The 24,524-nt window shown below is 38.7% G+C and overlaps 1 protein-coding gene across 1 annotated transcript in view; it reads right to left on the reverse strand.

The window, feature by feature from the left end:
- Positions 1-914: 914 nt before the first annotated feature.
- TSGA10 (testis specific 10) overlaps positions 915-24,524 on the reverse strand; it is a 1,008,750-nt gene continuing 985,140 nt past the window's right edge. The window contains exon 20 of the mRNA XM_044071816.1: positions 915-1,655. Within this exon, the coding sequence (XP_043927751.1) occupies positions 1,631-1,655 (25 nt within the window). The 3' untranslated portion in view covers positions 915-1,630. The remainder of the gene's footprint in view (positions 1,656-24,524) is intronic.

Below are 24,524 nucleotides of genomic sequence, written 5' to 3' on the forward strand. Positions count from 1 at the left end.
AAGTATATACAGAACAGGAGGGGTCCCAGGACTGAGCCCTGGGGACGCCACATGTAACTGGTTTAAAGTCGGACCTAGAGCCTGCAACTCTCACTATTCTATCCATGAGCCAATTGGCAACCCATCTCGTGACGTAGTGGTTTATGTTCAGGCTGGTGAGCTTGTCTATAATACCAGAATGGGGAATGGTGTCAAAGACCTTTGCGAGGCCTAGATATTGTGTAGACCTCCATTCCCTCGTCTAAAGCCTTGATAACTGTCTCAGAGAAGTCCACCAGGTTTAGGAGGCATGATCTGCCCTTAACAAAGCCAAACTGGGTAGGGTCCAATTAACTTAAAATATAGTGACTGGAATATTAACTTTTGTTATGGAGGCTGGCAAAGGAATTATGCTGCCACCTAGTGGCCACAATATGAGAAAACTACAGAATAAGGAAGAGTAGGAAAGGAACCAGGGGAATAAATGGATATAGGGCTGTAGTAGGCTGCTAGCGAGCGCACGCTTGGTGAAGTAGAACAGTGTAAAGAAAAAAACAATACAAGGACTGTAGTATTTAACACAGGATTACATACACATTTTACATTCTATATGTTGGGATAGGCTGAAAGTGGATAGGAAACATTGCAGGATCTCCTTTAGGTGGTTCAGTTCAAGGGCTGGAAGCCCAGAGTTTAAGCCTGTATAGCTGGCTGTACAGGAGAACAAAAGGGCTGATTCTTCAGCTGGAGAAGTTTCCCATTCTGTACATACTGCACTATTGAGTGTAATTTTGCTATTTAGTGCATTTTTGTCTCTTTTTCATGCTCTGTGTTTTGTTTCATATACTGGATGCATTGCAGAAGATAAGGACAGAAGAAATATGCATAACTGTAATCGTGTGCTTTTGTCTTAATGGATTTAATATAGACATAAATAAAAATATATATATTTATTCTTCAGTACAAAAAATGATCACCATATTTTTGGATAATAAAAATTATCATGTAATTGGATTAGCTCACACTGTATAACATTATGATAGCTGCATCATAAGAGAGCATTAAACCAGGAAGAATTAGCTTTTACAGTACTGGCATAATAAATGGCTTGTGCAGGTTTAAATTCAGCAGCTGTACACAAACACCAAATTTTAAACATTTACACAAATATTGACTTTAGAAATTATAACTCATTAAGTAATTTATAATCTAACTGTGCAAAATCCAAACTTAAACATGTTAGTTTATAATTAATGGTGAAGAGTGTGACTTTCTGCATAATGACCATAGTCTTCCCTTTTAAATCAGAAAATAAACAGCAGTCATACAATAAATGTATAGTGTAGTATCAGCATTTGTACTTGGTTGTCTACTTTTAACAAATACAAAAACTTTAAAACATAGCAGAAAAACTAGCAACCTCTGGTCGCCGAGGAATCCATATTGACATGGTCATACTTTTAATGCAACAGGATGTTTCCCCTTACAAGAGAAATATCTTGATCAACAATATTACTGACTTGACTAGTCATATATGCGAAAACATATGGAATCATTTCTGTCTGGTTGTGTCAATATCGTATTCATTTTATTTAAAAACTTGGAATGAGCAACTGTTGTTTATGTCCAAAAATTCATCTCCGATTTGTTCTTAATAGGTCCTGGATGAAATGCTTCTGGCAAAAGAGATAAAATATACTATCAGCATCAACTGATATAAAGACATTCAAATACATATATCTCTAACAAAACTGTACATTTCTTTCTGATTTTACTTGAGGTGTGTGCTTGAAAATAACATATATATTCCATGTGAAGCTCTGTTTGAATAGTTACATGACTGTGAGACAACAGGGATTTTTGAGGTCTGCATTACTTTGACATGGCATAACTTCCTTAAAGTACCTTGTAGTATTGGAGCCTCTCTCTCGTACTTTAACAGCTTCTTTTTTCTGGGATGTTTACCAGATATCACTTTATATATAAGTTATTAGATACTTATAACTTGCTAAAGCATTTGGCTACTAAAATGCTCTATAAATAAACATTTGCTTTACTTTCCAAGCACTCTATGAATCAGTTTAAATTATCTTTGTTTCAGAGTGAAATCTCTTCTTCATATGTAGACAGTAGGTACCCTGGAGATTATTTATTTTATTTATTTATTTTATTTTACATTTGTTGACCGGGATAGTCCAACTGGATATATGTCCATTTTCAGCGGAGGACCGTGGAGAAAAGCTCCAAAGCAAGTACAATTACATAGTAATTAAATCATAACATTTAACAAATGCACTTATTGTCAGACATAGGTAAAAACATTTTATAAACAGATCCAATTTTTTTTTTTACATATATAGGTTCTGTAGGAAGTGTACTTTTTCAGTAGAACACATAGAGAAGGAACAAAGCAACAGGAAGCAGGTATAATAGACATTAACAGAGGTCAGGCAAGAGGAGATAGTATTAGTCTGGATTGGTGCAAGGGCAACACCATTGTGATTTTAGGAAGATTCTTAGTTGCTTCTTGAAAAGTGGGGTGGATGAAAGGGATGTTAGTTCACTTGGAAGTTTGTTCCAAGTGTTACCAACAGGGTTAGTAAACAGGCAATCCCCAGATTTGTTGTTGGATTTGAAGGTGGATACTAGTACCCTATTGGTTGATCGTAGGGTTGTAAGGTTTTTATATGGGCTGATAAGGTTACAGAGTATTGGAGTATTTGTGGGATGATGCATGATCTTTTGAAAGTTAGTAAGTTGCTGGATAAGAAGCTGACTTTGCAATTCCAGCCATCCTAGTGTTTTAAGATTTTGGCAGTGTTGGGTTCTAAATGGGGCTCCAGTGGCAAATCTGGCTATGTTGTTATAAGAAGTTGCCAATTTATTGATATTGCTTTTGGAGAGGTTTGTAAAAATTGGGGAGGCATAGAGAAGGGTGGAGATTAAGTGAGTTTGGGCAATAGCAATCCTAGCTGAAGCTGTGAGAAAGGGTTTAAGTCTATAAAGGAAACCAAGTTTTCTATTAACTGATTTAATAGATTGGTTAATATGTGTGTCAGAGTTGAGATTATGGTCAATTGTTACAGCTAAAAGTTTGGTGGTCATGTCAGGAGCTATTTCAGTACCATTATTAGATATAACTGTGAAGTTAATAGCAGGGGACTTTTGAGTGGGAGTGAACAATAGTAGTTTGTTTTTTTAGAGTTGAGGAGACAGCGTTGATTGAACCAGTTTTCAACTAAGGTAAATACTTTTGGGTATTGGTTTGAAGTTCTGCAGGCGAGGAGGCGGTACATATTAATGTTGAGTCATCGGCATATTGTTTGTGGTGGTTTGTGGAAGGGATGTTTTCAGATCATTAATGAAAATATTAAAGAGTAAAGGTCCCAGAATAGAGCCTTGTGGGACTCCAAGAGTGATAGGGAGCTGAGTGAATAATTTATTGTCCCAGAGGACTTCTTGTTGTCTATTTCCTAGGTAGGACTTAAACCACTTGACTGTCTGGGTGTCTAATGACAGGGATTTAAGTATATCTAACAATAGTTGGTGATTCACCATGTCAAATGCCTTGGAGAGGTCAATAAAGAGGGCTGAGGACAGGAAGTTATTGTTACGGTTTTTATTAATGCAGTCCGAAAAGGATAGAAGTGCTGTTGTAGTACTATGGAATGGCCTAAAGCCATGCTGGCAGTCCGATAGTAGGTGATTTTGGAGGTGACGATCAAGTAGTTGATGATGAATACATCTCTCCATGATTTTTGCTAAAGGGGAAAGTACGGCTATGGGGTGGAAGTTTGAGAGTTCATTTGAGTTACCACCCTTATGGAGTGGGATAATATGTGAGACTTTCCATAGATGTGGGATGGAACATTCAGTAATGGTTATGTTAATTAAGATGGAAATAGGGTAGGCATGTACTCCAGCTGCCATTTGCAGATATTCAGCTGGTAGGAGGTCAGCTGATGGAGCACAAAGTTTAAGTTTAAGAAGTAGGGGTGCATATGAAAGAGGTTGGCACAGGCTGCAGATGTAGTAAGTGGGGTAAATTGGTTGGCAAGGGTGACTCAGTGGTGGTAACAGGTGGTATGGGTGGTAAGGTATTAGCTAAAGATTGGACAGTTTCAGAGAAAAATTTGTTAAAAGTGTCAGCAATTTGGCTGGGAACATTTTGAGTCAAATTAGAGGGGGTAGGTGTTTTGGAGTGTCCAGGATGGAGCAATTTATTTATTCCTGACCACAATTTTTGTGGGTTTTGATGTTGGGTTTGTTGGAATTTATGGTAATAGTTTTTTTTATAAAGGAATATTGATTTCTTTGTGGCATGTTTGAGCTGTCTAAAGTTTAAATGATCAGTAGGGTTTTTAGTATTTCTCCATTTGGTCCAGGTTTTATTTCTCAGTTGCATTTTTAGCCTTTTCTCATTTGAGAGCCAAGGAGCAGGTTTGTTCCTAATTTTAACATTGCGAGTGGGGGCATGGTGTTCCAGAATTTGTAAGAATTTGTTGTTAAAGTAAGAGACTGCTTCATCAAGAGGTAAGTATCTTAGGGGTGACCAATTGCAGGCTTTAAGCTCTGCTTGAAAATTAACTGGGTTTAGAGTTTTCTTGTTCTGGGTAGTTCTGGAGTTAATTTGATTTTGATGGAGGTCTTTTGTCTAGTTATAAAAGAAAAGGTAAGAGAATGGTCACTGATATCATCAGGAAGTAAGCCCGTTTTATATAATTGGGTATTACTGTTAACTAGTATCCAGTCTAAGGTGATTTGTTTGTTGCTAGGTTTATGGGTTCTGGTAGGGTAGGTAGGTGATGGTTTGATAAAAATCATAAAGGTTTATGTGAGTAATTGGGTTGTCAGAAGTACAACATTTCCAGTCAATATTAAAATCACCAAGGAGTATGGTTTCTTGTAGGAAGGATGTGAAGGGCCAACTAAGGGTGTTTTCAAGGGTATTAATAGTATTAGCTGGGGGGATGTAAGAGCAAATGATGTAAATAGATTTATTAGCATTAATTTGGAGCTTGGTCATTAAGATCTTGGCATTACTAGGTGAGGGTGATTGAATATCTAGTGAGGTGACCTGCAATTCTGATTTAAACAATATTGCCACCCCACCAACCACCATTTTTATTTAGATGGTCTAGTCTCAGGATGTTATAACCTGGTGTTAATATATCATTGTCCTTAGTAACTGGTTTGAGCCAGGTTTCGTTTGGACACAGGATGTCAAAGGAATGTAAGTCTAGTAGGGCACTTAGCTAAGTGATTTTATTGTTTATGCTACATATATTAAGGTGGGCTATGAGAAGAGAGTTTGAGGTAATAGTGGGGGTTTGAGAGATGGAGGGATGGGAAGATTGGCAATTAGGAGCAGTAATGCTGGGATCTGGGTTTGGGTGAATGTCACCATGTAGAAGTAAGTGTTGTTGGGGAATCTGTGAACGTTTCATGAGTTTACATAAAATAGGGTCAATATTTCTGGTTTGGAAATACTTAATATGGGTTAGTCTATGGAACTGTGGTAGAAGGTAGGATGATGAGGATGTTATGTTACTGTGGGTTTGTAAAGCTAAATGAGAGAAAGGGGTTGTTTGTTTTAAGGGGTGTTGAAATTTAGTAAGGCTTAGGAATTCATAGCATGAGAGGCAGTGGGATATAAGTAGAGCAGTAAGAACTATAGACAAGAGGAGAAAGTTAAGATATATTTGTAAGCCAGGGATAGACACAGTAAGAGGAATGGGATCAGTGAAACAAGGAGATAAGTGTTTCCAGAAGGACAGATAAGGGTGGGTCAATCTAAAGAGAAAGATTAGGTAGTTGGGAATGTGAGTAAATTGGGAGTAAATTGATAAGTGAGTAACGAGATAGAATGAGCTATTGGCTGAAGTGGGATAGAGGTGTGGTTATAGAAGTATAAGGCAAGGTGCCCTGGGGGTGGGTGAGATTTGGGGGTAAGGTAGGGGAGCGGAGTGAGCCTGCAGGGCAAACGGAGCGTGCAAGAGCAATAAGGTAAGCACAGCAGAAAAAAGTATCAGCTGTCTTTAAGGTATGGCTTACTAAAGAAGAATTGAGAGTGAAATGGGGGGAATATGTTATCTTACCTAATAAATGTTAATTATTAATCTAGGTGAGAGTGAGATTTCCCAAGAGTTTAGCAAGGGGAAAAGAATTATAGTTAGTCACTAGGGAATAGGTGTAGTTTTAACTTGCTAGAATGCTGCCACCTAGTGGTCAGAGGGAAAATAGCAACTAGGAGATGTAGGCAAGAAACTTATTCTAATGTAAAAGAAAATAGGTTGAGGGGAAAAAAGGCTGGAGGAAGATAGAGGCTAGGGGGCTGCGGTAGGCTGCTAAATCTCACACTGAAGGTTTAACAAGCAAATAAAGGCATTACATATATTAAAGGTAAATCTAGGTATCAGCAACATACATGTACAATTACTTTAGAATATTGGTGTTTTTGAAGCCTGGCAAGCAGTCAGCTTCTGGGGTGTCTTCAGGATTAGCAGTAGGGTTTCCTTTTAGTTTTGTGGCAGGGAGGAGCTCCCGGAACACTTTACTGTAAGACAGGAAGAGAGAACACTGAGTTAGAAAACTTTAGTTATGCAGAGTGAGAGGAAGAGGGGGAAGTTAGGATAAAAGACCATATAAGTAGTAGAAATAGAGGTTATAGTGAAAAATACAGAGGTGGGAGATTAGTAGAAAGAGGGAGAATGAGAGGTGAGAGATAAGCAGAAAGAGGAAGAGTGAGGGGACATAGAGAAAGGTAGTAAAAGTGAGCAGTAGTTGGAGGTCAAGTAAAACAAATGAAGGTTGGCAGTGAAAACTTGTATATTAAACAGTAACACTCTACCACAAATGTTGGCAGTGAAATCATATATATTAACCATTTATATATTAAGCACTAATACTCTACAACAGAGGTTGGCAGTGAAATCTTTTATCTTAACAAATAACACTCTACAACCCAAATCCTTATACTGTACACCTTCAGTAATAGAAGGAAGGGGTAGGAAGATCAGAGGTCAAATTAAATCAGAGTTAAGCAACAAGTAAAGAGTAGTGCATTACTTAGACAGTGACATAGAAAACAGTGGCAGTTAATAACATAGCTATAGCTAACACTTCAGAAAGATATCCTAGAGCTATCTATGCAGGACAAACACTAGTTACAGGAGAAATAACTAATAAACCATGATTATTCTACACATAGAGAGCATATTATGTAATTAGAGGCAATATAGGCTACCTACGTGACCTTGTACAGAATGCTTACTCTTAGAAGGAAGTAGCGTGCAAAATTAAAAACTATAGTAATAAGTAAAAGGCTGTATGTAATCACTTATTTGAACATGCGGCGTTTTGAGTGAGCCATAGATATGCAAGATGAACGTCGCATATACCATGACCACTGTATTCTACTTTACAGATCTGACTTCCGTTCGCATTAAAACAAACACATACAGACAGAAGTCTAGCCACCACATGCATTAATCTCCTTTTAGACTTAGCTAAACCACTCACTCACTAAAGCCTTAATTATCTTTGCCTAGATATGTTTAATTCTTTATATTTAGGTGGCGCTAATCAGAAAAAGGGTTATCCTACAATCAACCACCTTTAGGGAAAATAAGAGAGAATAAACACCTTTGTTAAAACGCCTTGAGTTCGGGGCATGTTTCATTCGGGCTGTTAACAGCAAAGGTAAAACCTATATATTGTGCTAGTCACTAAACCTAACTACAAATCATTTAATGCTGGCTTCAGTAATGTAAAAAACAAGATCCCCTTTATTGAAAGGCTATGCGCTTGGAGCCTAAGCAGGTCGGGAAGTGAACAACAGCATAAGAAACCTTATGTTGCAGGCGTGGGAATCAGATTCCAATTAGAATAAACACCCGCCACGTGTCCCAGTAATACAGGATATTATTACTGTGTCCTATGTGTCACTGCAGACAAAACGTCAATAGGTTTAAGCAGCCTGGAAAAATGCTAAGATTTATCTATTAAAGCACTTTTCTCACTAAACCAAAGGTAGTGAACCTAGTCTCCATTACAAACAGACTGAAGACATTGGCCTGTAGCTTTGATCTATTTTCTTGAATCGTACAGTATGTTGCGAGCTACTCTGATCCAGAGTACTGCTGGTGCATACCGTTTCTAAATGCTAGGACCTATAGCAGGTAATAACTGCTGAATCAAACACACAATATAGCAGAGGCATTTTAAGGGAAACTGTGAGGTGAGAGACCCTTACTAGATCTGTACAAATGCACTCCTAGAGCAAACGAGAGATACGGTGTAACTCTGGCATAGTACTGCCCTCGCTAATTAAGAATAACTATAACCGATTGCTCCTTAGTTAAACTAGGAAAAATACAGTCTCTGAATTAAAGATTCAATATTAACACAGAATGCAGTAAACAGCCTACCATGAGTCAAGTTGAGCAGTCCAACCGCAGACCTAGCACCAGGGAGACGTGGAAGCTATGGTGTAGAGTTTAAAAATGGAGCCACAGTTCATACCTGGTATAAGTAAATTCAAATCACTTACTTTCAACATATATTTACCAGGCAACCACTGTAATGTCTGAGAAGACAGACAGCTCCCTATAACTGTAGTTACAGAAATCAGAAAATAGCTTAAAGAAATCTACAATATCTGACACATTGTTTTTACTGTCACCATGAAACTCAGAGCAGAGCATGTTACACATTTCACAGTGTATCTGCAAGGACATGCAATCATTACTTACTAATGACTACAAGCAGGTGATACTCTTAACTACATCACCAGATGGAGACTCAGAGCTTAGGTATGCTCCTGGCTATCAGACGATATCAATACCCAAAATAAGTATAGCGAATATGCCTGGAAAGCCTGGAAACAAGACCCATCTAATATACAGCTCCGTCAACATTTCCTCACCCTAACGAAATCCACAAAAATAGCCACAATATCAAAAAGGGTCTTATTTCTTAGGCAAAAACAAATTGCTTACTAGCTCTTTTGCAAAAAAATGAAGGAATTGACAGGTGCCATTTCAGATTCAGCAATCAACACAGCCAAACCTTTATCACACAGTGCCAGCCTTTTCTTCTGCCTTTTTCACAGCATCTTAGTGATAGAATTCAGAGTCACATCCCATGCTGTCAATCACCTGAGACCCTCTCTCCCTCACAACATAACCCTGTAGCATCATTCACTTCCACCTTCCACTTTTCTCACAGCTCTGCTGCTAAAGCTAAACTCTTCAGGATCTAAGCTCAGTAATGTCCTAACAGCAGGGAAAATAGCCAAACTCCTGACTCGTCTTTAACCTTTCATACACAACTGGCACAGTTTCTGCACTTTTCAAACATGCCACAGTAATTTCCCTCCCAACAATGACATCCCCCACTGCCCTAAGGACTACCAACCAATATTAAACTTCTATCAAAATCTTTGAAAATTACTATGCAAGCAATTATTTAAATATGTAAATAGCTCTGACCTTCTCTGAAATGAACAGCATGGTTTCTGTAACTCACTCTGCACAATGACTTTCCTTTTCACTGCCACTGGCTCCATTTACTACCACATAAATAATGGACTTGTTACTGTTGCTCTGTTTGTTGAATCATAAGCTTCTGCTTAATAAATTATAAAAACTAAACTTTCAGGCTTAATACAATAGCATGGTTCCAAAGCTACTCGGCAGACAGACAGACATACATTTTCTAATTTACCAAAACAATTTGTTGTATGGCATTGCAGCATTAAATACATGAGTGCTTTAGGGCTTAATATTAGCACCCTACACTTTTCTCTCTTCTTGAATTCCACATGTCAACCTTATCATATAAACTGATGGTATTGTTCTATTTGAGACTAAAAAAAACATACTCTGACCTACAGGCTAAATTACAAAAAAGAAGAAAAAAATTCATGGACCTCTGTAGATGGTCACTTCACTTAATAACAAGCCCCTCGAAAACCAGTCTTTGGAACTACTCAAAAAGTGGCTTCTACCTCCTCTTCCATTGAAGGATGACCAAGGCAGTGCTATTCCCAGTGTCTCAGAGAAGAAATACACACCTTGGACCAGCACCTGATGCCTCACTCTCCGTTGCCACTCACACAGATAAAACCTCCAATAACGTTTTAGCGTAAGAAAAGCTCTGCTACAGAATCACACAGTTACTTTCTCTGAGCATACTGCCATTTAAAAAATGTTCTACTTCCAAAACTTGAATACAGTCTGCCTTTGCTGGCTCAGAATTCATTCTATAATACTCAGAGATTAAGATGAATTCTTCTAGGAGATCCTTTGTACTCCATTGCATCCTGCTGTCTAGCATGGCAACTGACGTGATCCCCGGAGTAAATTTCCTATCTCCCATCCAGTCGTCAAGGTTCCTTTTGAAGAGGGCCAAGGAGGCATCAACTCCACAGTCTCCCTTCAGAAGGGAAGAACTGGAAAATGTGTTAGCAGCTTGTCTGAGACAGCCTTGCCTTCCAATCAGAAGTAGACCTTAAAATTTCAGAGCATGACCTATTTCAATAATGTCCAGCATCGACCCATTCTACGTAATTGCCATAAAAACTGGGTCAAATTTAAAGACCTTTGTCTTGGGCAAATTCATGGATAGTTAATGGGCATAACCCCATCACCTGGAAAATTGGCAGCACACCTTTAACTGCAACCTCTTTCTCCAAGAGGTACAAACTATTTTACTGGAAAGAGGCACAAGACAACTGCATTGCCCTACAAGGCTGGAAAGCTTTTAAACCCTCTTGTTTAAGATGATAGCAGTCTCCTCAGCAGTCTCTTCAGATAACATCTAAGCATATGGAAGCGTCCAGGATGGCTTGACAGAGCTCCACCTGAACAGGATAACTACAACTAGCCATTCTGTGCAGACATTTCTGAGGCTGCAACCCTTGCTACAAGGTTGGAGGCATTAAAGTTTAGTAAGCCATGTAAATTCCCACTGGCAAAAAAAAAAAAAAAAAAAAAAACAGGCAGAATGTTCCCACAGATTCACTGAACTCGGAGGCAGAAAAATTGGAGCAGGGCAGTTCATACACACAACATTAACATTAACAAATGGGCTCAGCAACAGCAGATTCATCTGGAGGAGATTCAGTCTATGTGGACTTATTAATCTTGTCCATTTCAGAATGATGGATCTTAGTCAACTCCCATTTTACCACAACAGAAGACTCAAAAGGAGAGAGAGAAAATATTTAAAGGGTACTTCCTAAAGTAATTCAAGTCTCATCCCAACTGGAACGTGCAGGAGAGGTTCTGATCAAATATGAACCCTATGTAAGTGGCACTGGTATCAGATGAGTGTGCAGTACAGGGATCAACCTATACTGCTGGGCAGAACTTTGACAAACCTATCTGGCCAGCTCTCTTGACAACCTTAAAAATGCACTTAAGATAACACAGAAAGTCCATCCAACACAAAGGTATGACAGCAGCTGGTAGCTGCTAGGACAAAAGACAGCCAGTGATACTCAGCCCTCATCAACAAGGTAGCCTCAGCTTGGGATAGCTTGAGGATGCAAAAAGAAAGTTCAACCACTGGGAGTTGGCTAAGATCTGCCACAAAGCGGTCACTTTCAAAGTCACCATCTCCCCTAACCCCCTTCTAGCTTGGGTTAAACAAAACAATTTCTTCAAAGCTGATTAAAACCTCCTGAGGGATGGTATAAACAGATTCATAGCCCCCTTCCCCTTTGTAGGAACTGGCACCAATGTCCACATCTATACCAAAGTACTATACAAGCATTTATATAGATGCATGGAATTAAGAATACCAGACAAGACAAAATCAGCCTGTCTAGTGGACATCTGTAATAAATAAACTATATAACAAAAGGAAACAGTTGCTGTCCAGGACCAAGAAGGAGGAGGTGCCCAATTGGAAGCATTCTCTCCTTAGCCTGAATAAACAGATAAGAGCATCAGGAAATCCTCTAAAGCCAACTTCGAGTCCAAATTGGCCACATCTACTAGAGACAATCATAAGGCCTTCTTCACATATGTCCACAGTCTCAAAGGAAGCACCCAGATCTGTTGGTGGTCAAGATCACCACATACACAAATGCTGTAGACACAGCCAACCTACTGGCTGACAGATGCAGAGAAAACTTCACCCCTCTGTCCCCCCCCTCAGGAAATCAGTATATCCCCAGTACCTGCCCCCACCCCTTATCTCTAGGGAACAGGTCATTACTGTCCTCTCAAAGGCAAAATATACAGTCTCCATGAGCTGTGATAACATCCCAGGTTGCATCTTACATGAACTCAGGCATGAACTTGCAGCACCATTAGACACCCTATTCAACCAAAGCCAGAGTATCAGCTTTGTCCGAGCTAAGTGGAGGACAGCCACTGTCAACCCTTTACACAAAGGTGGAGTGTCCACCGATCCAGGAAATTATAGACCCATTAGCCTAACTAGCCTGATCTGCAAGGCCATGGAACAGATTATCATGGACTTCATTAACAGGGACATTGGCAACCTCCAAACACTTGACTCCACACAGTTTGTCATGGGGAGGTTATGTCTGTTAAATCTGGTCTACTTCTTTGAGAAAGTCACCAAAGCCATGGACAAGGGGAGGATGGTGCACACCACCTACCTTGACCTGGCCAAAGCCTTCAACACTATTCCCCACTCAGGCATAATAGATAAACTCTCTCAACTAGGTATCAATCCATATGTTACCAGATGGGTCACAAACTGTCTCACTGATAGAACCCACCTAATCAAAAAAGGGGTGGCCACCTCAAGCAGTAGACCCGTATCGAGCGGTGTACCCCAGGGATCTGTCTTGGGGCCTCTGTTATTTCAGATATACTTCTCTGAGGTGCAACAGCTGACTAAGTTTGCAGATGCCTGCAAGCTAGGCGTGGTCATCAATTCCCCAAGTGATGTGGACATCTTCCAAGAGAGTCGCACCCAAACAAATGACTGGTGCCAGAAACATGGCCTCAAGCTGGGTACCAAAAAATGCATCATCATCCCCTTTGAGGAGAGTGACGTCCCCGCATATTATCACATTAATAACGTCCTAAGCACGCAATCAGTCATGAGGGATTTGGGCACCCACGTTGATAGCAACCTGAATTTTGGCCACCATGTTTCTTCCGTTGTACGGAAAGCTTTCTATATGGTCCACCTCATAAGTAAGGGTATCTCATCCAGGGACAAGTATATCATAACATCCCTGTATTGTTTCCTTATAAGGCCAATTATTGAGTACAACGCTCCTTTCAGGATGCACCTCGCAAAGCACATGCAGCAGCTGGAGATACCACAGAGGCTCCTCACCAGGAGAATCCAGGGCCTCAAACGTCTACCTTACACAGATAGGCTAAAATCTCTGTCCCTCTACTCAGTTCCATACAGAATCCTCAGAGGTAACCTCTGTCTGGCATACAAAGCAATCTCAGACCCCGCCTTGATGGGACTGCTGGATATCCACAAGTCAAGCTCCACTCGAGTAACCTGCACGCGCGACCTCAACCTGGTCTGTGACATCAACGGGACTTGTTGGCGGGACAGATTTGTGTCCCAGAGACTTCCCCATCTGTGGAATATATACTGAGTACCTATCAGAAACACATAGGTCAACCTTTATTCTCAGCACTGTATTTTTCAAAATCTTAAATTTGGACTACTGCCCCCCTGAAAACAACACTTATGTTTACACGCCAAATTATACCCAGAGAAGCTCGCAAAATGTCAGCCATTCCTTCACTCGTCCACACTTCAAAACTGCTATTGGGAAAACAGCATTCTCCAAACTAGATCATGCCATTTAGAACCACATTCCCATAGAAGTAAACACCCAAGATACACTTGAGGTCTTTAAACATGCTGTTAAAAACCATCTTCTTAAGGCAGTCCAGAGGACCTGCTACCATGGCAATGGTTAATACCAGCTAACAACTGCAGATATCAGCACTGCAGTTACATCCTTGTACCCACATATCTATGTGTTGTTGTAAAGATTACCTGATGGTGTACATGTGTGTGTGTGTGTGTGTGTGTGTGTGTGTGTGTGTGTGTGTGTGTGTGTGTGTGTGTGTGTGTATGTGTCTGTCTATAGATATATATATATATATATATGTATATAGACAGACACACACACACACACACACACACACACACACAGATATATGCATATGTATATGTATATGTATATGTATAAGTATACAACTCTTGCTTATAACTCATGTTTTAACCTATGTTTTTGGGCAATGTATATGTACTTGTTATTTCCAGTATACGAGATATACGAGTACTGAGTATTTTTTTCAATATCTTTATTTAATTTTTCATAACTTTTTATATTCAACAGATAAACTTGTAGATAGTACTAGTGCTGAGACGTCTGCATGCTATGGCTCCCTTTTTTCATAATGATGCATCTGTTTCTGTGATAGTCTGTATTCACTGACTGTCCCCTGACTGTGGCTGAAAGAGTCAGTGGAACAACCCATCTACCTGATGAGCAAACAGTAAATAAATGAAACAAATACATAAACATGAAGAAAAAGGAATCCTGGTAAGAAGAATTGCAGGGCAAAATTAATACAGGCTCCTTCAGCAAGATTCATTCTTTGCATCCTGCTATTTCTGCAAAGGTCCCAAAACTGTACCCTGTCTTAAAGTAGCTTTGGTAATCTATCTTTTGATTTCACCATTGTTGTTGTAAAGGTGTTATCTGAATTTTGATTAAGGCTTCACCAAATCCTGAGATGTCTATAGTATTGCAGTAGTATTGTCATACAAGAAGGATGAAACTAACGATAACTCTTTCTCCTCCAAAAGTCAAAATGTAGGATAAATAACTTACATTATTTGGAGGGCTCCTTAGAGCTTAGGGAACCCACTGACTGCAGGGTTCAATGGGGTTTGAAACAGGTTCAGCATGAAACAAACTGGTTGTTACAGTAGGAAGTAAGTAGAACTTTACAGCACGACTCTTCACCATTGAGAAGTACAAAGAGGTATGTTCAAGTATGGTTTTAATATACACCCATTCTGAGACTGGAGTATCTTGGAGAATACTTCAGGAGCTGTCCAGCATATCACTCACAGGGGTAAAGCTCCCCCAAAACACTTTTATGTGACTGCAGTGAATTTTGATCTTTGCTACTATATTGTAATTTCACAGTTAATTGTTCGCACTTTTCAGAGTTAAGAAGCTGTGCAACAAATTTTATTTATGTCGCTATAACTGCAAATTTGTGAACAATCCACTTATGTTGTGTGATGAGATCATAAAAATGGGTTGAATCATGCATATCTATAGCTAATGTGCCTTGACTTTATTAGCCTGTGTGGACCCATAAAGACTTACAACATAAGAAGCAAAAAGTAATAGGCATACAAGCCGTGCAGCTGAAACATTGGTATGTCTTTAAGGGGTCATTTGCATGTATCCCATGGACCGTTACTACAGGAGGTTTAATATATTAGACACTGAAGACTCTAGTTTGGCTGGGACTTTCTTGCACTGTGCAGTGAATGGTTTGTCCATGTGACTTTTTATCCTTTAATTTGGATAATTGTGAAACAGAATATTGTCATCAGCAGTGAGTGCAAATAATTAGACAATTGTCAACTCTAAAGTATATTTATATTCCACACAATTACATTTAGTATTGCTGGAATGAAATTTTGTTTCAACGTGCAAAAATGCATTTTCATTTGGATCTTTGAAAGAAAATGTACACTAAAACCTACGCGAAAACACTGAAAAAATATTAAGGTTTTGAGGAATCATTCATTATATGATGTAGTTTGGCTGCCTACCATTATTTCTACCTCATATCCTAGCATACTTTTATTATATCTATCTTACATTAAATAATGTGGTAAATGTTCACATATTACATGTATTTCCTATATATTTTTTTTGTGAACAAAGAATATAATTTCAGATTTCAAAAACTCATAATTTAAACATAACAAATAACACTAGTTATGTCTTCTTGGTGTTCTGAAGAATTCTATACATTTTTTTCGGATTTAAAATGTGAAACTGTCAAACCTATGGCTAAATTCAAATAAAACATGGGCTCATAACTTGCATGTTTTTCAGTACTTTTGTCTCTTTTCTTCACTTTATCACCCTACCTCATGGACTATTTACATATTTGCTTAAGTTTGCAAATGAGGGTACACCACTAATCTAAATGGACCATCTTCAAGCCAGCCTGGGATGCGAAATTACAGAAAAATATGCATAAACACTATAAGAAGCAAGGAATGATGGAGTTAGCTAAAACAGCACTATGAAGCAAATACATTACAAAAACATGTCAGTGTTACAAAGCTAACAAAGTGATATCAGTGGACTAAGAGTCTACAGACTAATATAAATGGTAGTATGTACAATATTTATTGACAGGAGAAAGAAGAAGGGGAAAGGAGGCTGGGGGGTAGGACAGAAGGGTGGTACTTTAATGTGGTGAGCAAAAGACAGGTACAGAAAGTAAAATGGTGGCAATAGTTAGAAAGAAAGAAAATATTAGAGTGGTGAGATTGAAGGTTAATTGTTGACCTAGGTTTTGGGTGTGAAAAGAAAATGGCTATGTTTTGTTGGGCTTGATAGATCGTTTCTTATATTGTAACAAAAGGTGGAAAAGGATTGAATTTTTTTAGCGTGAGGGAATATGTACTTCCTTGTGTCCTTGTGTCCAATGATTAAGAAGGCAAGATTGGTATAATGTAGCTTACTACTGGCAGCAGAAGAGACATGAGCTGAATAGTAGCTCTATTTGTTATACAGGAAGCCATTTTAGCTATTGCAAGGGTATGACAAATGTTCTCATTTAAGGGAGAGAGGATAATGAATCTATAAACACAGTTTGGCAATGTTTGGAAGTGTGCCAAGTTATTTTTTGAGGTACATTATCAGACGGGCATATTATAACTATTCTTATAGAATACCCTTCCCAATAACATGCGCACTTTGTGGAGACAGGAACTGGAAATTTCTTTTGTCCTGGGGCAGAATTTTAGAAATTTTTGGATTAGTTAAGTGTCTTTGGTGGTGGAAGTTTAGTTGAGCATTACTCTAAACCCTGATATAAGAAAGATTTTTAGTTAGTTGTTGGGGAAGTGATTGTTGTGGAAGATTTGCCTGTTTGGTGTCGGGGGGGGGGGGTGTCTTTAATTTATGTTTCATGCTAAATATCTTGGCATTATTTTTTTCTTTTGAGGTTGAGAAGGAGGTTCACTTTCAGATGCCAGTGGTCTAGCTCATTAAGGTCTTTTTCAAGTTTGGAATTGATAGTATAAATGTTAACTAAAATTATGAGAAATGGCAACTTTGAAAGTGAATTTGCAAAGCAGTGTTAGAGCCAGCTATTTGGACAGTACTGTGTTTCCTCCCACATCCCAAAGACATGCTGCAGGTGGAATGGACACTCTAAATTGGCCCTAGGTGTGAGTGTGTGTGTGTGCTTTCTGTGGAAGGCTGGGTGCTGGGCTGGCAACTCGACACTGTAAAACTCCAGTGCCAATCATTCTGTGGACCATTGTTTTGCTGTGGTGACCCCAACGGGGAAAGCCAAATGGAGAAGATTTAGACAGTACTGTACAATGTCAGTGCACAGCTGTCCCATGAAAAGCATTCTGCATTTCTCAGGTAAAACGTGGAATGAGCTGCCATCTCATGACAAGGGCTACATAATCTTCTCGTATCATATCATGGATAACATAGAACATTTACCCAATTTCCAAATAAAGCAAATGATATAGCAAATATTAATTTCAGCTGCTGTTAAAAAACAATTATGAGGTAAAATTCAGAGACTGCATTGGAAGATGATTGCCTTTATTCAGTCCAAAATATGAATGCATTGTTTTTTAATACTAGATTTCTTTGGATCTAAACTTGTTGGTACAAACACAGCCTTTAAATATGTTGCTAAACAAAGAATTCCTGCAGAGTGGGTGGAGGGGGTACACCCCCAGTGAGACAACCAACCAATGCAATGGAGTACAGTTACTGAAATGGCCAACGGAAGATGATATAAAAACAGGGGAGCTAAATGACAACCAATCACTGAGGGAAATGATTCAGCCTGCAGGAAAGGATCATCACAGTAAATACTCACCAATGAAATATTTGATTTAAAAAAGTCAGGAGGGAACGTAGAAGCTGAAAGTCTCCAAACAGTGCTCAGTGTGCAGCCAGTAACAAAACAATGGGGCCAAATAAGTAAGCCAATGGGTGTCAGGAGTTGAATTTCATGTAAAAAACAATTTATGCATCTGTTTTGGAACTTGGAACTAATGAACAAATGGCATGAGACACCTGAAAAAGCTGGGATCACACTAGGTATTCATATTCATAAAAAGACACTAGGGCTACATATTGACGAGGATCTCCTAACAGAAGGAAGTGATCCAAATTACATTGCAATTTTTTGATGAGTCAAAAAGTTTACTAGCAATATTAAAACCAAAACATTACAAAAAAATGGAAAGAAATAACTCAGGCTACAAACACATGAATTCTGATGATAGCTCTCACCCAAATAATCCCACAATGTACTCCAATAAGACAAGAAAAACCTGCCCCAATCAACAACTCTCATAGGGACAGACCCATTAAAGGGGTATAAACCAGCAATAGTTACATGGAACTACAAAAACTTACCAAGGGATGATTCCAGCACCAGCATCCTTGAATCACGCAATTTTCCCAGGGCCAGACAAGAAGTACCCGGAGACATACAGCCCCAAACTACACAGAGAAGAGCCACTATGGTTGCAGAACAAAGGAACAGCCAATCTCACCCAGCATAAAGAATACAGAAAGAAACCACAACTACCGAGAGAAGTTAAACCAACAAAGGAAAGACATAATACCGCAAAGGCAAACTACAAGGAAATATGCAATGAAGAAAAAAACACTGACCCCACAACATAAAAGCAGAGCAAAGTATGAGTGAACCACTCTACGAAAGAGCTGACAGATGAAGAATGAAGGGTGCTGGAGAAGGCCTTTCATTCCTCACTCCAGAGCTGATTTAGTGGACACCATCATTAACTTGACAATGTATATTCATAATCTGAATCTGGAAACTTTCTTCAATGACAAAAAGTATAAAAAAAGTAACTTTTGTCTACCTCTGCAGCCAACGTTTTGTACCTTTGACAGCACATGAGAAAAGGATTTCCTTTAGCTATTTCATGTCAGAAAGGTATATGGACTGGTCTAAAACTTAATAATGAAACTAAAGGGTTGAAGGAGAAAAGGAAAATGAGGCGAACAGTCAAAGAGTAGCATAAGTAGGAAAAGAAGGGACAGGAGAGGTGGTTGGTTCAGCAAAGCCTGAGCAGATGGCCAGGGTGACTGGATAGCGTGATCTTTCCTAATTTAATTTTAATGAAGTATTTTATTTTGTTCTCCCAACTAAGCTATTTATTTGTCTCCAGAAAGTCTGGTTATTTAAGCTAGGATTTTTAAGGACATTTAAACAAATATGTATCTTCATCTTATCAGTAATGTTTACTCAGAGGAACTGCTTAACATACAAGCAGCACATATTTATCAAAAAAGATCTCAATATTATAGAAAATGAATTATGCTTGCATAACTAGGACACCATAACTGAATCATCTGTACACTGCAGCGTGTCTATGATATGTACTCTATCATCATATCCTCTTGCAGATTTTTACACACAGGCTACTTCCAAAATAGTTGCATTCTACTCTGTGTGGTAAGATAAATCATTACTTACTAAGTGATAGTCTTAAGTGGAATATTTAATTTGTGCCAGATTAAATTACAAACATTTTCAAATGCATCTTATCTCCTGCATCATGAAGTCCCAACTTAATGTCCTATACTGTACTGTAGGTTCCAGGAGTATACTATGAAATCATTGCCCTGCCAAAAGTAAACTGCTGATTGCAGGGGCTGTTTTATCATATATTGCCTTTTATTAGCCCCTGAAATATCCATTGTTTGTTAAAAAAACATTATGATCAAGATTTTTGCCAATAAAAAAAAATTCAAAAGATTCAAAAGAAACTTTATCGTCATTTAGGAAAACAAGTGCTACCTAAATGAAATTTCGAGTGTCAGTTCTTTTACAGGAAGAAACAAACACAAAAAGACAAGACATGATAGATATTAAAGAATAAACAATATCTATAGTACAGAAGTAAATGTCTAGGTAGCTGACCCACATGCTTGTACACTATTTATATACGCTGGACAACACTGACTACTAGCTGATTAATGCATGAAAAGAAAAGTACACTATACACAGAGGTGAGACTGGGTGACATTGCACATAAGGAAGTGATTGGAATTGCACTTGAATGAGAATATATTAATTTTAGTATGTAATAAATAAATAGAATTACTGTATAAAAATAAGGAAAAGAATAAGACGGTAACAATGTATTATAGTTGTGATACTATTACTGCAGCTAGTGTATTTTGTAATGTTTACCTTAAGCCGTATTACTTGGTTTGCACAGGCACTGATACTCTTCTCTTGTATTGCTTGAATTCTGTATTTATGGGGCAGCTATTTGACAGCTGTTGTGTTGGAGTTACCCAGGGCCTAAAAGTCATCTTGTTTACCCAAGTTTGTATTTTGTGTTACTTTTTTTATTTGATTATTTGACTGTATCAGTATAAATTATCGGAAATGAAATCAGATACACTATGTGTCTTAATCTGCATCACTTCAGTAGACTCCCTCTTATCTGATCCCACTGGGACCGGACCTTAGGCTGGATAAACGAATGAATGGTTAATCAGAAAATGCATACAAAATAGCATTTATAGGTTATTAATCAGCTAGAATAACAGGATTTCTGTTAGTATACATTTTTTCTAATGAATACTAATGTTTTTCGGCTGTTCCTGGTTAGGGGTCGCCACAGCGGAACAATGTGAAGTCTAAAACTCAAAATATCTGTCATTATTTTGCCCATAGCAGGCGAAAGTGTTGTTCTTCAATGTTGTCTTTTTCAAGCACTAAGCCAGAAATTTGATGGCTGGTTAAAGAGAGGCCAGATAAGGGGGACTCTACTGTACATCTGAATGCAAGTTCTGCTCTAATTAACTGGACACTCTCCACTTGCCTATCAAATAGTTGTGTGTCACCCTGCAGCTCTTTTGAAATGATGTATACCTATTTCACTACAGCCATCCTTGTGTCGGTTAGGAGGTCCACTGCTAGTGATCCTCCTCCCTTCTTGTTACTGCACTATAAGCCAGGTACTGTGACTCCGTTTTGCAGATGTTTAATTTATATTTTGCTGTTGCGGTACTGCATGCAGTATTGCATAGGAGGAATCAGATATGAGATATACATCTGCTAGATACTGTTTTCTTTTGATTTACACCAATTGACTCTTAGTTTAAAGGAACCATGCACACAATCCTGTGCAGGTTTACCTACATTATTTTTTACATCAGTCCTTCAGAAACAGACCCTTATATCATGGGGTATTTCTGTGACATCATATTTGTAGATCTGTTTTTGAGGTATGTTAGCTGAACCCTACAACCTTCATGATATACCTTTCTGCCAGTTCTGTGTAACTGACTGTACTCCTGGCTAGCACATATATACTAATCTAGCTGCATGGAGAAAATAGCTATCACAGTTTAGTCCGTCAGACCTCGTTGTATCTGTACCCTCCCCATTTATTCCAGGAGGCACTCCTATAACACCTTAACAACTTATTATGCTTGTTCAGCTGCTTTCATATCCACACTCCATGCAGTACAAAGCCAAGCCCTCTCCTCTTCTCTGTTCTCACTTCCTTCCTCACCATTCCCCAATACTCCTACTCCTTACTGCTTCATCATTCATTGTTGACTTTGCATGCAGATGAACTTTGATCCATCAATTTACCTTTTTCCTCTTTCTCACACCTGTCTTGGTATAATACTTTTAGATCCAAGACCTACTTCTTGTTGATCTATGCATGTAAATGCCACTGTAAAATTCCTACATGGTGACTCTGACCACATGGCATCAGTTCACAACTTCAATGTCATGAAGAGCATGAAATGTTAGTCACAGATGGCTAACACGGTACCTCAGAGGGTGATGGTGTCCAACATCGTGGCTATCAGCAGTGAGTACAGCCTGTTGCATAAACAGGTTTGTTATTGCTGTGGTTATCCTAAACATCTTTCCACGATTTCCCTCCTTTAACTCCAGGATTTTACTATGGCAAACAGCTCAGGTGGTAGCACATGCAGTTGTGTAATTTATACATCTCTGAATTCTCATGTAGTCAAGGAATATATATTTATCTAAATAGAGACAGAGATAGAAAAACACACACACATGTATGCTGCATTACTGCTCAGGTACTGACCCTTTTTCAGACTTAATTCTAGGTCTGATTTTGGACTCTGACAGCAATGATGTCATGTATAACATCCTGCCAGACAAACACATGGAAGGCCCGGTTGGATCTTTCATAATGTAGCATCTCCTGACTGTGAAAATAGAGGAGCCTGGAGAAGGAAGCAATTCTCTGCCTTGGAGATTTTTTTTGTGGTGTTTCCCACCATTAGGCATAGACACCTACATTTGCACATTAATATGCAAGAAAGATGCATAAACATCCTCATATTCTCATCTTCACACGTTTGGACTGTGCAATATGGGCCCTACAAACACAACGAACAGTACTGCACTCACATCTACTGTGCCAGTAATCCCAGCATCAAGATGTGTGGTATTTCTAGGGCTCCCACAGTATAATACACACCTGACAGATGTAACCCTCTATACAGAACCTAGTATTACAAGAAATTCAAAAACAAACTGCCCTGGTGGTCCACCACTATAAATAAACTATATAACTAAAAAAGCTCCTTAAATTATTTAGTAAATCCAAAACCCTTTTTTTCAAGGATAACAGCAAAAACATTACAGAAACACCAAACAGCATTATCAGATCCACTAAAAGAAGCCAGGAATTTAAGCTGCCCTCTAAAGCCAAAGATAATTTCAAATTCCTCTTTAGTTATGTTAGAAAACTAAGAAGCAATCTCCTACAGTGCACTGAACTTATTTATAATGATGTATCCTATTCTGACCCAACAGATATTGCCAATATTCTTACAAACAAATTTAGTGCCAACTTCACCCCTGAGACTCTTACAAAATATCTGAATGCCTTACTACCCCAATTAACTGTAAAAATAATTTACTGATATCGGTATTATACCACCATTAGCATACAGGAATTTTCTGCCTTCCCCACACCTGCTTAGTGCATCTCTGAATAAACCACACCCTCTGCATGGTGTGGAGACAAAGGAGACAGATGGGTAGCCACCGCATTACTGAAAATGTGTATAGTGACTGTGCTTACATGAGACCCAACAATATATCTGGTTGCTTAATTAATAGTGTTAAACAAGCCATTGTAAACCCACTCAAACTGCTTAACCTAAGTTTAGATACTGGTTTTGGCATTGATGGGTGGTGGTCTCACAATCTATCCAAGGTAATTACAGACCTATCAGTCTAACAAACCTCATCTACAAAGCCATGGAAAGCATAACAACTGACTTTATAAGCTGCAATATCAACAATCTTATTATACTTAACCCCCAACATTTTGGCTTTGTTAAAGGTGTGAAGGAACCCACATTTGTTTTGACCAAAATGCATCTACTGGTGTGAGGAAGTCCTTCTATACTGCTCAACTTATAAGCAAAGGGATAGTATCTCAGTCCAAAGATGTCATTGTCCCATTGCAGTCAGTCATCATAGGGCTAATCAATAACATTAATGCCCCCTTTGTTAAGTGCCTATTCAGACATATGCCACAACTGGAGCACCCACAGGGATTCTTCAGAAACAGAAGAGAGGGATGGCTAAGCCACATGACCTACAGGGACTGCCTCAAAACTCTATCACTATACTCAGTCTCTTACAGACTATTCATAGGTGCTCTGTGCCTGGATGAAAGTGCATCTTCTGACACAGTACTAATGGACCTACTACACATCTGCAAGTCACATGGTAGCAGAAATACCTGATCCAGAGACCTTAACTTCTTCTGTAATATTAACAGAACACTACTCTGGAACCAGTTTCCCATCTATGTAAAACAGAGCTCATCCCTGTCCCTATTTAAATGCACCTAAGATCAATGCCTGGAAATAAGGAAATGTATCCCATGACTACATTCTGTGCAACAAATGGACAGAGACAGTGCTTAAATACCATATGCTGCATCATGCTCCCTTTAAAATACTCAGTGGTATGACCCCAGAAATACTCATTCAACAATGAGAAGTATAGGAACAAAAATCATGGTAAAGGTAATTTAGCTAACTTAACTAATAGGATAACATGACTAGGTTTAAAATGGCCTTTCAAGGCAGTTAGCATAGTTTTCAACTATGAATCTATAAACCTATAATATATGTGTGTGGGTGTGACGTCCCCTCTCTGAGCCAGTAATTAAGGAGCCTGAATCCTCACCACTGACACTGTAGAGGGATGTTCACTTGGAACTACAAT

Source organism: Protopterus annectens, chromosome 5.part0 (assembly GCF_019279795.1).
Source record: "Protopterus annectens isolate FY-2018-M chromosome 5.part0, PAN1.0, whole genome shotgun sequence".
Classification (NCBI taxonomy): Eukaryota; Metazoa; Chordata; order Ceratodontiformes; family Protopteridae; genus Protopterus; species Protopterus annectens.